This window comes from Glycine max, chromosome 20, assembly GCF_000004515.6.
Source record: "Glycine max cultivar Williams 82 chromosome 20, Glycine_max_v4.0, whole genome shotgun sequence".
NCBI classification, from domain to species: Eukaryota; Viridiplantae; Streptophyta; class Magnoliopsida; order Fabales; family Fabaceae; genus Glycine; species Glycine max.
In genome coordinates, this window is record NC_038256.2 from 28878363 (window position 1) to 28894968 (window position 16606).

The following is a 16606-nucleotide window of genomic DNA, read 5'->3' on the forward strand; positions in this document are numbered from 1 at the left end:
TTCCAAAGTTTCATGGTCTTGCAGGTGAAGATCCTTATAAGCATCTTAAGGAGTTCTATATTGTTCGTTCCACCATGAAGCCCCCGGATGTCCAAGAAGATCATATCTTTCTAAAGGCTTTTCCTCATTCTCTAGAGAGAGTGGCAAAAGATTGGCTATACTACCTTGCTCCCAGATCTATTTTCAGCTAGGATGACCTTAAGAGGGTGTTCTTGGAGAAATTCTTCCCTGCATCTAGGACCACTGCCATCAGAAAGGACATTTCAGGCATCAGGCAACTTAGTGGAGAAAGCTTGTATGAGTACTGGGAAAGATTCAAGAAATTGTGTGCAAGTTGCCCTCACCACCAGATTTCAGAGCAGCTTCTTCTCCAATATTTTTATGAAGGACTCAGTAACATGGAGAGAAGTATGATAGATGCTGCCAGTGGTGGAGCCCTTGGAGACATGACCCCTGTTGAAGCCAGAAGTTTAATTGAGACGATGGCTTCCAACTCCCAGCAATTTAGTGCCAGAAATGATGTTATTGTCATTAGAGAAGTGCATGAAGTAGCCATAAATTCATCTTCATCAGGTGAGACTTAGAAGCTTGAAGGTAAACTAGATGCCTTGGTTAACCTGGTAACCCAACTGGCCATGAATTAAAAATATGCACCTGTCGCCAGACTCTGTGGTTTATGCTCCTCTGCCAACCACCACATAGACCTTTGCCCTTCTGTACAACAATCTGAAGCAATTGAACAGCCTGAAGCTTATGCTGCAAACATCTACAATAGACCTCCTCAACCTCAGCAGCAAAATCAGCCACAACAGAACAATTATGACCTCTCCAACAATAGGTACAATCCTGGGTGGAGGAATCATCCCAACCTTAGATGGTCGAATCCTTCACAACAGCAGCAACAACAACAACAACCTTATTTTCAAAATGTTGCTGGCCCAAGCAGACCATGCGTTCCTCCACCAATCCAGCAGCAACAACAGCAACAGCCCCAAAAATAGCAAACAGTTGAGAGCCCTCTGCAACCTTCCCTTGAAGAACTTGTGAGGCAAATGACTATGAAAAACATGCAGTTTCAACAAGAGACCATAGCCTCCATTCAGAGCTTAACTAATCAGATAGGACAGTTGGCTACACAGTTAAATCAACAACAGTCCCAGAATTTTGATAGATTACCTTCTCAATCTGTCCAGAATCCCAAAAATCTGAGTGTCATTACATTGAGGTCAGGAAAGCAATGTCAAAGACCTCAACCAACAACATCTTCCTCATCCGCAAATGAACCTGCCCAACTTCACTCTACTCCAAAAAAAGATGATGACAAAAATTTAAAGAGTAAGTTACCTAACAATTTTTATGCAAGTGAATCTAAAGAGAAGCAGCATATCCCTCTTTCCATTCCCTCCCAGAGCAATTTCCAACAAAAAAATGGAAGAGGCAGAGAAAGAGATCTTGGAAACATTTAGGAAAGTAGAGGTAAACATACCTCTGTTGGATGCAATAAAGCAAATTCCAAGATATGCTAAATTCTTGAAGGAGATGTGCACTAATAAGCGGAAGCTTAAAGGAAGTGAAAGAATTAGTATGGGCAGAAATGTCACCGCATTGATTGGTAAATCTGTTCCCCAAATCCCTGAAAAATGTAAAGATCCAGGTACATTCAGCATACCTTGTATTATAGGGAACAATAAGTTTGACAATGCCATGCTAGATTTAGGAGCTTCTGTTAGTGTTATGCCTCTGTCTATTTTTAATTCTCTATCTCTAGGTCCTTTGTAATCAACTGATGTGGTAATTCATTTAGCTAATAGAAGTGTTGCCTATCCTGCTGGTTTCATAGAGGATGTCTTAGTTAGAGTTGGTGAGCTGATTTTCCCTGTTGATTTTTATATTTTAAATATGGAGGAGGGATTTTCTAAAGGATCAGTTCCCATCATTCTAGGCAGACCTTTTATGAAAACTTCTAGAACTAAGATAGATGTATATGCAGGCACACTATCTATGGAGTTTGGTGATATAACTATTCATTTTAATATTCTTGATGCTATGAAACACCCGTCTAAAGATCTTTCTGTATTTCGTGTTGAAATAATTGACCATGTTGTTGATGAATACATGACTGGTCTTCATTCTAATCCGCATGCCTGTCACTCTTCATGCATTGAATCTGAATTTGTACTTGATTATATGTCTGAATTTGATGTTGAGAGTGAATCTAAATTTGATATTGATTACATGTCTGCTGATGTTTTACCTCTTGAGATTGATTTTATAGAGTCAGGTAGAACTAACCATGTTTCAGGAAGTACACATACCTCTGACTTTCTTTATGAGGTACAGGCTAAGAAACCATCTCTTTCTACCACTATCCAGCCATCCACACCAGAATTGAAGCCTCTGCCATCAAATTTAAATATATGCTTACTTGGATGATAGAAAAAGTTTTCCAATAATTATATTTGCCTCCCTTGTTGATGAGTAAGAAGAGAAGTTGTTATCAGTTCTCAAGAAGCATAAGAAGGCTATAGGCTGGACCCTGGCGGACATTCCTGGTATTAGCCCATCCACATGTATGCATCGAATAAATTTAGAAGATGGGGCTAAACCAGTAAGACAACCACATAGAAGACTCAACCCGGTGATTCTTGATGTAGTGAAGAAGGAGGTAACCAAGCTTTTGTAAGCTGGAATCATTTATCATATCTCCGACAGTCAATGGGTGAGTTCCGTCCAGGTAGTTCCAAAGAAAACCGGCCTCACCGTGATAAAAAATGAGAAAGAGGTGTTGATTCCTACTCGGGTGCAGAACAGTTGAAGAGTATGCATCGACTATAGGAGGCTGAACCAGGTTACCAAAAAGGACCATTTTCCACTGCCATTCATTGACCATATGCTTGAACGCCTGGCAGGTAAATCTCACTACTGTTTCCTTGATGGTTTTTCTGGTTATATGCAAATCATTATTGCTCCTGAGGATCAGGAAAAGACCACATTCACCTGCCCCTTTGGCACTTTTGCCTATAGGAGGATGCCTTTTGGCCTATGCAATGCCCCTAGTACCTTCCAGCGGTGCATGATTATTATTTTTAGTGATTTTTTAGAAAATTGCATAGAGGTGTTTATGGATGATTTCACTATATATGGATCCTCTTTTGATGTTTGTTTGGATAGTCTGGAAAAGGTTTTGAATAGATGCACTGAAACTAACCTTGTTCTAAATTTTGAAAAATGTCATTTTATGGTTGAGCAAGGTATAGTTTTAGGCCACATTATTTCCAATAAGGGCATTGAAATAGATCCTGCAAAAATTTCTGTTATTTCATAATTGCCTTACCCCTCTTGTGTGCGAGAGGTGCGATCTTTTCTTGGTCATGCAAGATTCTATAGGCGCTTTATAAGAGATTTTAGCAAGGTAGCCCTTCCACTATCCAACTTGTTGCAAAAGGAAGCACCTGATTGGACAACCCTATTTGAGCTAATGTGCGATGCATCCAATTACACATTGGGGGTTGTCCTTGCTCAAAAGATCTCCTTACTTCAACTTACTTCTTTTCCACCATGACTTAGGGAGTTTTTCTTTTCCTATCTCCTCCTTTACTTTTATTACATTTGTCCGACTCTATTTGATGGTTTAATTGCTTTTAATCTTTTAATTGTGCTACATTGAGGACAATGTGTTGTTTAAGTATGGGGGGAGTGTGTTCTTTGGTTTTGGTTTTGTTAGTTGTGTTAAATTAGTTTAATTTTTTTAGTTTTGTTGGGTTCTAGTTTAATTTTGTTAGTTTTGTTGTGTTAAATTTGCATGTTTGTCTTTGAATTATAAGATATGTTCAAGTAATGGGTAATTGTTCTGAAAATAAAAGTCTCTTGACATTTTGTGACTTGAAATCCTTGTTTTTCCTTTACATGTCATGATAGTTTTGAAAGTGATAAGTTTACCTTTGTGAGAATTCGAGCCATCCATCATCATAATCTTTTGGTGTGTTTAGCCCCATTGATTGCTTGCACAATGGCCTTGGCTTGATTCTTGTTGATGCTTCCTAATTCACATGCATATTTGGAAATGATTTAGGCAATTTCGTTCTTATAAGCTTCTAGCCAAATGGACTTACCTTGAATTAATTCCTTTGATAGCCCCTTTGAGCCTATGTTCCCCTTTCTTTCTTTAGAAGCTCATTACAAGCCTTAAGTGAAAAACCATGATATCACCTTACCCTTAAGGAATTTTGGAGCTTTGGAATTGTTTTGGAAATAAGCTAGGAATAAGTGTGGGGGGGGGGGGGGGGGGGATTGTTCTTTGGGAAAAAAGATTTTTGGTCATGCTTAATGTTTTATTTTGGCCATGCTTGATGTATATATATATTTCCTAGTTCTTTCTTTAATCTTCAATTTCGTACTGTTCAATAAAAAAAATGAAAAATGAAAAAAAAAATTCAGTTGCTGCAATTTCGTACTATTCAAAAAAAAAAAAAGAAGTGAAGTTGAATAAATAAGGTCTTGATATGAGAACTTGATTTGGGAGCCTTGGTTGATTTTGTTGATATTAGAGGGTTTAGGTTTACTACTTGTGCTTAATTTCCGCTTATTCCCCATTGCTCCTCTATTCCTTTGGGATTTAGCTACTTATTCCATATTTTTCTTCCCAACCTTGTCCTTGGCCCCATTACAACCTTTAAAGACCTTTTGATCCTCATGTGCATGTGTTTGTCAAGTTGTTGTCAATTTTAGAATTTTGCCAAGTCTATGTGGTGTTTGTTTTCATGGGTGCTTCGAGAGTAAACAGTAGCCTAGACACTTGAGAGATAGAGTGTATATCTTATGAGGCTTTATCAATTGTCATTATTGATCTGATTAATTATTTTGCCATGATTGGGTTGTTTGGATGATTTTCACGAATGTCTTGACTCTTTGGATCTCTTCATGTTAGATGTTACCCATTCCTTTCATTCCTTGATGTTCATTGAGAAATATGTAAATGTTTTGTCTATCTCTCTTTGATATCCTTGGATTTTGTTCTTTATTTCATTTTTCCCAGGAGTGCAAAAGGCTAAGTATGGGTGGTTTTGATGTGCCATTATTTTCTCCTATTTCTTAACCCTTTTTGCACCATTTTAAATACTGATTAGTCTTAATTGTCAAATTTATGAGGCAGTTTTATTATTTGGGCCCATTCAGCTAATTTGATATTTTTAATCTAATTTCGGGAATTAATGAAGCATTGGGCTTGAATCTAGAATTGGGCTTGGGCTTGAATCTAGAATTGGGCTTGGGCTTGAATCCATAATTGGGCTTGGACTTGAAGAGGGAAGACTAATTTATTCTACAAAATTAGATCTTATCTTATCTTATCTTATCTAGATATTATTTAGATTTGATCTCATCTAGATATTATTTCATCTAGATCTTATCTTATCCTATCTTATCTAGATTTGATTTGATTTTACTTATGGGCTTGTATTTAAAACAGATTTGTAAGCTTTGGGGCTGAAAAACTATATAACAGCACCAAGGTTCTAGTTTAGCTCTCTCTTTCCTCTCTCTCTTCTATTTTTCGTTTTTAGTTTTGGTCTCTCTTCTCTTTCTCTTTTATTTTCGTTTTTACAATTCCAGTTCAGACTTTTAGTTTTAACAATAAAATTTTGTTCTCTATTTGATTAATGGAAGGCTAAGTCCGCAGCGTTGTTTTCTCTTGAGGATCAAGCACAGTTCTCTTTGAGGTTCTATTATTACTGTTAAATTTTGTTCAGTTTTTCCTCTTCACTAATTACTCTGAATTTGTTGCTATTAATTGAGGCATGCTTAGTGCTTGATTAATTGTCTCTGCGCTTAATGATCGTTTATGAGTAATTGGTGTGTGTGATGCTTAATCACATAATGAATGCTTTATGTTAAATTTCGCTTAGTAATTTAATTTAGGGTTGGATTAAGTGGTTGAACTGATAAAGGATAAATTCTCGCAACCTAGGATAAGAGACTTGCTTTTGAATCAAGGGGAAGCAACGTATTTTAATTCTGATAATTTCTAATTCAATTTTACTCGTTGTTTAATTTACAAAAGAAAACAACCCCCCCCCCTCCCCCAATTTTTACTATTTCCTACTATCTGTTATGAACATTTGGTGTATCATTGCTCGTTGGGAAATGACCTAGGATCACTTCCTAGTTACTACATTTTAATATTTATTTGATTCGGGTACGGCCTCGATCAACTGGCTTGCCTGTTGTCGCCAACATTAAGTAGCCATCAGGTGTTTATTGAGACAATATCTTAGCAGTCTTGTTAAGGATTCAACTAAGTAAAAGTATTTTTTTTTTGTTGACATAAAGTATTTGGTTATTGAATAAAGAATTTAGAAAATACATATTTGTATAGAACATATAAGAACTCATTCCATGCTAGCTGACCCACTTACTAAAGGTATGACACTAAAGTTTTTTTCACGAGTACATTGCTCATATGGATATAATTCCTGACAGTACCTTAGTTTAGTGAGAGTCTTACTCATGTTCTATATCTTACGGTTTACAAACATTTTGTTATTTGGATTTTCTACAGAAATAAAGTTGATGTTTATCATTTTATTTTGAGTTTGTTTTGTATGCAATGTTTGTATTGCATTTTGGATTGATCTCTATAAAGAATAAAGCTTGGACTAGTTGGAAATAGACATGATTAAGATCACATTGTATATAATTTCCATGCCGCTTATCCATATTTGATCTATGTCATCGAGTATGAGTAACAGTGGTGATCATTGTGGCTTAGTCAAGCTAAATTGTGATGAAAACTGCAGTGATTTCCTGTTGCCATATGAGATGGACCAGATTGTATAAAAGTAGTCTAAAAGTAAATAACATACGATTGTGCGCCTAAAGAAGTTTGTGATATAAATGTCTAAGGTTAATATGAAGCCCAAGTGGAAGATTGTTAAGAATTTTATAATTCCTAATTAATTAATATGGGCTATATATTATATTATATCATTTATATTAGTTATTTACATTTAAATGGGCTCAATATAAAGTGATCTATTTAAGTGAGCCCATTAGACTACCAACAGAAAATTGATATGGGCTTAATGAGCGGAAACCATTTTGGCCCATTAGGGAATAATGAGAACCGTAATAGGTTTAAAACATAAGGCATGGTTATGGTCCCCAACACACAAAATCAATAAACAGTTTCTTCTTTCCCCATCTGAATAGAAAACGAAGGTCTCATAAGGAAGAAGGTGATTTGATGGAGGAAAGTTACTAAACCAATTGTTCGTGACCACTGTCAGATTCCACTGCGTGTTGATCAAACTTTCTATAAATTCAGGTATTCCACTCTGTGTTTTGGTGCTCATTTGATATTTTATAAGGTTTATTGAAAATTCTCAACAATCACAACTATAAAAAAAAAATATTTTTTATTTTTCCTGTATTATTGCTTAAAATTCAAATAAGAATATTTTCTAGTTAGCCTCCCACACATGATATATCTTGTGTATGTATTTGGCCCGTGTCGGAAATATGCTATTGCTAAATCTGCCCATGTGTCATTCTAATTTTTTATTATACGTTGAATTAATTTATTCCATTTAACTTATTTATTTTCTATACATCATAAATATAAAACAGTATATCTAGATAATGTTAATGTCACCGTCAGTCATAGATAATTTTTTTCCCCCAAACGTATAGTCGTGAAGAAATTGTGTAATAAATTAATTAAATTTGATTCCATAGAAGTGATAAAATAAAGATATTCAACAATAAAGAATTAATGAATTTTTTTTAATACATATGGAATAAGATATTTTTTTAATTCATTATTACAACCTGTATAGTCCACGAGAATAAGCCCTTGTTTTTCTCTTTATTTTTTAATCCAAACAAGCGACCAACTTAAGTTTTGGGTCAAAGCAAGAAATTATTTTTATTCAGTCAAGAAAGCAAAGAGTGGAAGAGATCTATATGCCAACAATATTTTGTAGGTGAATCGGACAAAACAAACTAAAAGGATTTATACGATTATTTCGTTGAGTGGTTAACATAATTACGCTATAAATTATAAAATATGAATAAATTTTGGTTTGAACTATTCTAGTGAAAGTGGTCCACGAAGTTTTCGTCAAGATAAGTTGATTTTGCTTTAATCGATAGTGTATTGACTAAAGCATATTAAAGAAAATAGACACCGAAAATTAAGTAGTATTGAATAAAGGACACCCACATGCAGAAAACTTAAAACTGTCACTGATAGATAGATGCATGGAATTCTATAATGCCCAACCCAAGTGCATACATATCAATGCAAATAAAGAACTCAGTAGTTTTTTTTTTCCATTATTCAGAAGCCACTTTAATTTTACTTATATAATACTCCAAAATGGATATTCTTTGCTACATTAAGAGATTTTTCGAAAATCAATAAGCAATGTTTTGCAAAATGCTTCCATAAATCTTTTTCAGATCATGTCCATCCCTCTTGAGTTTGAAGTCGCTAAGTAATATAAAAAAAATGAAAACACACCAAAAAAATATATATAAATAAAAATGAAAGATACACAGTTTTGTTTTGAATTTTTGCTAGATTAATTTAAAATAACATTATTATTAAACTCTTGGATTAACAAATGTTTATATATAATAAAATGAAAGATACTACTTAGACGGTCTTGTTTTTAATTTTTGCCAGATTAATTTAAAATGGCATTATCATTAACTCTTGGATAAATAAATGTTTCTGCCACTTTGATTTATCTAATGAACACTCTTAAATCTTTACAAATTCTGACCGAATTTGTGAAACATTTTTTTATTGTGTAACATTATCACAACAGAATCAGCTTCGATTCTAAAATAGAGGTTAAATATAAAACTTAAGATAGTAATTTAGTTGCACTTCTTTTTAAATAGACCCCGTGTGCATCTGGTTGTAGATAGTTGCACCTTATCCCGTATAATTTCAGACTTTTTTATTTTCAAAATTTCAGATTTTTTCAAAAATATCTCATTGTACTTTTTGTGCTACTTAACTTCTTATATATAGCGGGGATTTCCCCTTAATTTTAGCAGCAGTTTTAGACATTTTAGCAAAGCTTTAGCCATGGTTCTAGGCTTCTAGCCCTTAAGAAGGTTAAGTGACAACAAAAAAGTACCAGAAGCACTTTGAAAAGGTAAGAAACCGCAATAATATAAAAGCGCATAAAATAATAAATATGACTGCACAACCATTTCGTTCACCGCTTGTTATGTTTCTTAATTTTGTTAACTCATGGAGAAATGAATGTTCTTATCACTTTGATTTATCAAAAATTCAATCTTAAAATTTTACAATAGAATTAACTTCTAAAGAAAGTTTAATTAAATTGAAGATACAAAGTGAAATGAATGGTTGAGAGAAAAGAAAAAAGGAAAAAAGCTTTAAATTCTCTTTTCTTAACAAAACTAACATTTTAACAACTAACCTTATAAAAAAATATTCCTTTCACTTACACTTAACCTTGTTTATAATCTAAAAAAAACCTCGTATATGCTATAGGGGTGGTTTCTCTTTAATTTTAGCAACAGATTTTGACTTCTTAGAAAGGATTTTAACCATGATTTATAACCTTTAATTTAAAGATGTTTAATTATACAAACGTATAAAGATTTTAAGTGACACAAAAGAGGTATAAAAGATACATTTTGAAAAGATATGATATTACACTAAATATTATGTCAAAATAAAATATTATTAGCATCAATCATAAAACAATTCAAAAGTTGGGCATATGGTAGAGAGCAGTAAAATTATAGAAGCTCATAAAATAAATGATAAATAAGACTACACAACTATTCCTTTCACTTTCGCAACTTATAGGGTTACATCCACAATTTGATATTATATTAAATATGATTTTAGTTCCTCAAATTTAAAGTTTGTCTTTTTGTATCTCAAATTAAAATTTATATTTTTTAATATTTTTTGACGAATTTTTGAAAAAGATTTAAATTTGAATTTGAGGGACTAAAAAGATTATCCTTAAATTTGAGGTACTTCCTCTAGACTATAGAAAAAAAAGTAATTTTGTATATTAAACTTAAATATAAGTCAATTTAACTAATTTTATAATGTTATCATTCTTAAAATATCATTTATTTCTAATTATATTTTCAATGATTTATTTTTATTTAAGTTAACAAGTTTCAATAAAGAATATTTTAAAAATAAACTTATTTTTTATTTGAGATTAGAAAAATTAAATGATGTCAATTAACTTTCTTAATTAATGTGAAATTAATTATTTTTGTTTATATATGAGTTTAGAGGGATTACTAAAAATATATTTAAGTTTTTTATATTATAATTGTTTCAATCTAATTCTAAAGTCAAAACTCATATATGCAATACAGCGGTAATAATTAACACACATCAGTGTGCATAGTTTATGAGGGTGAAATCCATTAATTACATTAAAATAGATGTTTTTTAGGAATTGAATTTGTGTCCTGGTAGATAACAGCTTGTATTCATCAAATGTATTTCATGATAAAATTATAGCAATTTGATGATGGCAATACATTTTTAAAATTCAAATGCATAGAAGATCCATCAGTATAATTAATATCCAACAGTAGCTTTCAACAAAATATCTCAAAAGTGGTCCCAAATCGATCAAATAAAATGAACTAAAATATGTTAAAATGCAAATTAATTTAATTGTTCACTAATCAGTTCCATGAAACTTGCAGCATGTTATATGAACAACTCAAATATTTAATATCCCTTCCCTTTACCATATAACCTCCATGATACACATCTCATGGCAATTCTCAACTGTACAATAAAGCTACTGTAATATATATACTGAATTCAAAAAGAAAATACAGAGACGTGAAATTAATAATAAAGAATGCTATAAGGTAAAACAGTTAAGTCTAGTGACATAATGGAGTGAAAGAATGTACAAGAATCATCTCCTATTTTCTCCTGTGGAAAGGAAAAATGAGCAGAAAAAAAAAAATTCATATTCTGTTAACAAAATGTCAAGAGATGCTGCTGCATACTTTCTTCTTCACATGCCATCTTTGGAAGGAAGATCATGGTATGTTTGAGTAAGTGTTAAGTTCCCTTCTCGCTCGTTTGACTCGATAAGCATCAACACAACTTCCCGCATCGATGGCCTCTTGGTAGGAGACACACTTGTGCACAGTAAAGCAAGCTTCAAAACAGTGAGCATGTGATTCACAGTGGTTTGGTCTTCAAGATCTACGCGGCTGTCGAGCATCTCTGGTGTCAATGTGTTGTTGTGGTCCCGGATATGGTTCCTCACCCATGTGACAAGGTCACCACCTTGCTCTAGTGGCTGAACTGGTGTTCTTCCAGTTAGCAATTCCAATAGCACAACACCAAAGCTATAAGTGTCACACTTCTCTGTCACCTTCATTGTATATGCATATTCTGCCATTCAGGATAAAATGATTCACCAAACAGTATTTGATAACTAATCAAATTTGGCCTAAAATATTGAATAATATGCATATTCATACAGGATGAAATGGTTCATCAAACCGTAATTGATAACTAATCAAATTTAGTACGGTATTGAATAAATTGAAAAACAAAAATAGAAAGCGAGACAGTAAGAAGCACTGGAGGTAATATGCCAAATGACATGAATAAAATCCATGTGGTATAAGATTCTTTTGAATAACACTTAACCATGAGGATTAATTTGGTGTCATCTTAGAAAAGAGGATGAGAAAAATTCAAGAATGAGATTAATTTAGCAATAAGCTGATGAGGTCAATACTCAATACCAGTAAATCGATTGTAACAATATAAGATAGTCTCTCTTAAAATCATCAAAATCTATAGACAGAAAAAGCAATTTGAAAACTGCTTAATGTACAAAACTCACTTTCTTCAACAAGGAAAAAAAAGTAAACATTGTTTATGAGCATGAAGTGAAACCACAAATTATAATATGCTACAAGACACTACTCACGAACAATAATATGATCTACCTTGATAGACTTGGCTATCTAAGTCAAAACAAGATATAGGAGCCTACCAGGTGCAATATAGCCATAAGATCCAGCGACCGCAGACATAGACTTTGACTGGGGCATGTCAATCACTTTTGCCAAACCAAAATCACCAACATGGGCCTCAAAATTTTCATCCAGCAGAATGTTGTTAGATTTTATATCGCGGTGAATAATCTTTGGTTTGCAGTCATGATGCAAGTAGGCAAGACCCTCAGCAGCTCCAAGAGCAATCATGAACCGAATTGGCCACTCCAAATTACTTGCATTACCATGTAATAGTTCACCTAAGCTACCTCTTTCCATGTACTCATAAAGCAGGAGATTGGAACCCTGTTGATAGCAAAAGCCATACAATTTCACTATATTCCGATGCCTTATTCTTCCCAGAGTAGTTATTTCAGCCCTGAAACTATTCTCAATGTTGTTCCCTTCCCTGTTAGATGCTAACTTCTTAACAGCAATGGTCTTACCAGATTTCATCACTGCCTTATAAACGGTTCCACATGCTCCCTTACCAATAACATAGCTTTCATGAAATCTTTTTGTGGCTTCAACTAGATCATGGAAAGTGAAACCTTCCTTTGGAGGGAAATAGATATCTGAATCAGGGGAGGGAGGCTCAGTGCCTACAAAGGAATCAGTTGACTCCCGAGGACGCCTCATAAAATGTAAAATAACTAAAATGAAAACGAGTGAAACACCTCCAACAGAAGCTGCAATGATCATGACTATTTTAGCGCGAGAAGAATCAAAACTTTTCCCTCGAGTATCAGAGTGAGAAGCTGGATCGCTGCAGTCACCGAGAGGTGCACCACAGAGGCCGTTGTTACCACCAATAAAGCTGCTTATAGCCATACTTTGGAAAATTTTAGTGGAAGGAATAGGACCAGAGAGGTTGTTGAATGAGAAATTGCACCCCAATAAGCTAGAAAGCTCTTCAAATGTGCTGGGAATTTCACCATCCAAATGGTTGTTATTGAGATAGAGAAATTCAAGCATGTTGAGATTGCCAAGCTGAACCGGTATTCTTCCAGAAAGGTTATTGTAACTGAGATCCATTGCAATTTGCAAAGTTGCAAGAGAACCCAAATGGGGAGGTATTTCACCAAAGAAATAATTGCCATCCATCAACAACCAGTTCAAATGAGACAGATTGCCTAATGCTGCAGGAATATATCCAGACAGCTTATTGTCTGAGAGCTTGAGAATCTCCAAGTGCTGAAGTGTTCCAACCTCATCTGGAAAGGAACCAGAAAAGTTATTCTGGCTGAGATCAAGCCGCTGTAGCCTTTGACATGAAAAAATTTCACGTGGGATTCTTCCAGTGAAAAGATTTGATGAAACATTAAAGGTCACCAATTGAGAGAGATTTCCTATTTCCTTAGGCAACTCCAATGTGAAGTAATTGTCCGCAATGTGAAACCTTTGCAATTTGTTGCAGTTCCCTATATCAGAAGGGAGTGTACCACTGAACCTGTTCTCATTCAAATCAATGGCAGTCAAGTTCTCCAGCTTACACAATTCAGAAGGGAAGCTGCCAGTAAGCCTGTTTTCAAGTAACAACAACTGTGCCAATGATTTACAGTTTAGTATCCCTGTTGGTATATTTCCATAGAGCTGATTAGCTGCCAGATTCAACAACATCAAGCTTGAATTTCGGCATAGATGAGGCGGTATTCTTCCTGTCAATTTGTTATCAGAAAAATCAACCACCCAAAGAGGACTACGAAGTCCGAGTCCTTGAGGAATAACACCACTTAGGGAGTTGTCAAAAAGTTGCAGCTGATACATTTTAGGCAAATATTGGAAACCAAATGGAATTGAACCTGTGAGATTATTTATTGACAGGTCCAGCTGTGACAGGTTCTTCAAGCTACTAAACTCATTTGGTATACCACCAGTTAGGTGGTTCTCAAAGAGAAAGAGCAAACTTAGACCACTTATTTTTCCAAACTCTGAAGGGATATGACCTACTAAAGAGTTCTCTGAGAAATCAATGCTTAAACATTTCGAAAGATTTCCAATTTCCCTTGGAATGGTTCCATTTAACTTGTTTCTGTAAAGATACAGCCACCTCAATGATTTGAGGTTCCCAATTTCCTTAGGTATAGGTCCAACAAGATTATTCCCATAGATAGCAATGTTCTCAAGATTGGTACAATTCCCAATCTCTTTAGGAATAGGTCCTGACAACTGGTTTCCCCATAAAACCAGTTCATTCAAGTTGGCAAGCATCCCAATCTCCCTTGGTATCTCCCCTCCTATCTGATTTTGAGCAAGACCAAGAAGTATTAAGCTCGTACATCCACCGATTTCCTTCGGCAAGTTACCGGTAATGTTATTTGCCCCAGCTCTGAAATTTACAAGATTCTTAAGATTTCCAATGGATTTGGGCAGGGGTCCAACAAGAAAGTTGCTAAAGGCCACTAACTCAACCAATGAAGACAAGTTCCCAAACTCATCTGGAAGCACACCAGAGAGTTTGTTGTTGAAAATATTCAAACTTTTCAAAACAGACAGCTTACCCAATTCAGCAGGAATAGGCCCCTCAAACTGATTATTGTTCAAATAAAGATATTCCAAATTCAAACACTCACCAATCTCCTTGGGAATATTTCCAGTCAGCTTATTGTAAGCAAGATTGAGATAAGTTAGATTGGTCAGACCCCCAATGCCAGCAGCATTTAGACTTCCAGAAAGATTCAATGAACTCAAATTAAGAGACACAACCAAAAAGTTGTTATTATCATCATGAGTGCAGTTTACACCTACCCAGCCACACGGGGTTTCATCAGTAAACCTCCAATTTTCCAGAACATTAGATTTATCGTGAAGTCCTTTCTTAAGGTCTAGGAGGATTTGCCCCTCAGTGTTTAAACCCTCAGTGCTACAAAGAAGTAAAGTCAATAGCAGAAAAATAACAGAACACCCTGCTCTCCCCTCCTTGATATCCCCAGCCATCTTAATATCAAAACCTGCACAAGCAAACCATCAATCAGTCAAATTCACAACTCAGACAAATCTTTTTTTGTCAATAACCTCATACCAATCAATCAAATATTGATTAGTATGTAGTAGATCGAACACTACTTGAAAATGGTTATTCTGCTCAGAAATGAAACAATCCAAATGTTCCTGGAAATTCTTGCTCCCATCTGGCCATTGTATAAACCAGAAAAATTTGGTCGCCTTTATATTTAACAAAACCTCAAAGTTCAAAGTTGGAGTAGGCTCAATGAACTTAAAGTCATATTCCACAATTCCCAACACCATTCCCAGAATCTTAATGAATCAGCTCAAAGACAAAAACAAAGACACACATGTATATTACACAGAAAGCCACAATTCAAAATGGTTAAAAACAATAGCACAGGAAGAAGAAAAAAAACAACACCTTTCATTCAAAGACCACCATCACTCATCAAAAAGTAGATGATAACAAAAGCAGCAGGTCCACCACTTGGGATCAGCAACTCCTTGTGAAGGAAAATTGAGAAGAAACATGAAGAAGCTAACAAAACTTTAGCCAAAAATAGAATACACCCACGTCACCTTTTGGCATGAAAAGTGGGGATCTTCGATTTGAAAGAGAAAAAGCCAAGATTTTGAGGAGAAAAATCCGAACTCCTTTTTTTTTTCTCTGCAGGGGCTGAGAGAAAGAAGCAAGACTGAAGGTTCAATGAATCAGAAAATGAATATCCATATCATCCTGGGGTGGCACTACTGTTTGTGGCTTAATTCTTTTCTCTATTTGTGGGGTTTGGCACAAGAGAATGAAAGAAGGAATATGAGTGTGAAGGATCAACCTTTTTTGGGGTGAAGTTTTAATGGCCGACAAAGCATGCTTTCACCTTTCACTTATAGGATCATTTTCATTGTGTCTCTCTAACACCCAAAAGGGTCTTCCTTTCTTTGTTGTTGTTTCTTTGTTGTTGATTTTGTTAATGTTTGATGACACCCTTTTGTAGTGTGATACAGAAAGGAGGAAGAGAAAGAAAGAAAGTGTTTGTGGAATTTTTCTTTGGGAAAATTTTGGCAGTTTTGTTTTGTTTGTTTTTTTGCTTGTGATTGTGATAGGTAGAGAAGTTGAAGTTGCCTTTCGTGGTTTTAGTAGGTAGGCGCTGAAATCCTTGAGGTATAGTTGTATTGTACTCAATACTCCCCGTGCTTTTTTCTACGCGTTACGCTCTAGATCAATCCTGTCGTGACACGTGTACACTCAGTAAATCCTCTGACTCCCTGTACATATCCATTTAAGGTTGTTCTATCTATCGTCTTCAGTCTAGATTGAGTATAAGAAAAACAAAAAATAAAATTTGGACAAATGTTACTCACTGTTAAGGATGGATCTAGAAATTTTATAAATGGTGTTAAAAAAATTTCTTCTTTTATAATTATTTAAATGTTTAACTTTTAATAACTAATAATTTTAAGAATGTTGATTATTTTTATACAAAATTTAAATTAATTTTTATATTAAATTATGATAATTTTAATTGTTATGATAATAATAACAAATAAATAATTAATTTTACATCATTTTATACTAATTATCATTTTAATCGTTACAATAAAATAAAAAATA

The 16606-nt window shown here is 34.4% G+C and overlaps 1 protein-coding gene and 1 non-coding gene across 2 annotated transcripts; both read right to left on the minus strand.

The window, feature by feature from the left end:
- Window positions 1–245: 245 nt before the first annotated feature.
- On the minus strand, window positions 246–352 carry LOC113000807 (small nucleolar RNA R71). Its single transcript, XR_003266128.1, has one exon. It is a non-coding gene; the product is annotated as a small nucleolar RNA R71 (small nucleolar RNA).
- Window positions 353–10729: 10377 nt separating this feature from the next.
- Window positions 10730–16124, minus strand: LOC100805792 (probable leucine-rich repeat receptor-like protein kinase At2g33170). The gene is made up of 3 exons (XM_006605672.4): window positions 15416–16124; window positions 12045–14996; window positions 10730–11431 (listed from the first exon to the last, which is right to left on the minus strand). Exons 1-3 carry the CDS (start codon window positions 15420–15422, stop codon window positions 11046–11048), a joined length of 3345 nt encoding a protein of 1114 aa, XP_006605735.1. The 5' UTR covers window positions 15423–16124; the 3' UTR covers window positions 10730–11045.
- Between the last annotated feature and the right edge of the window lie 482 nt (window positions 16125–16606).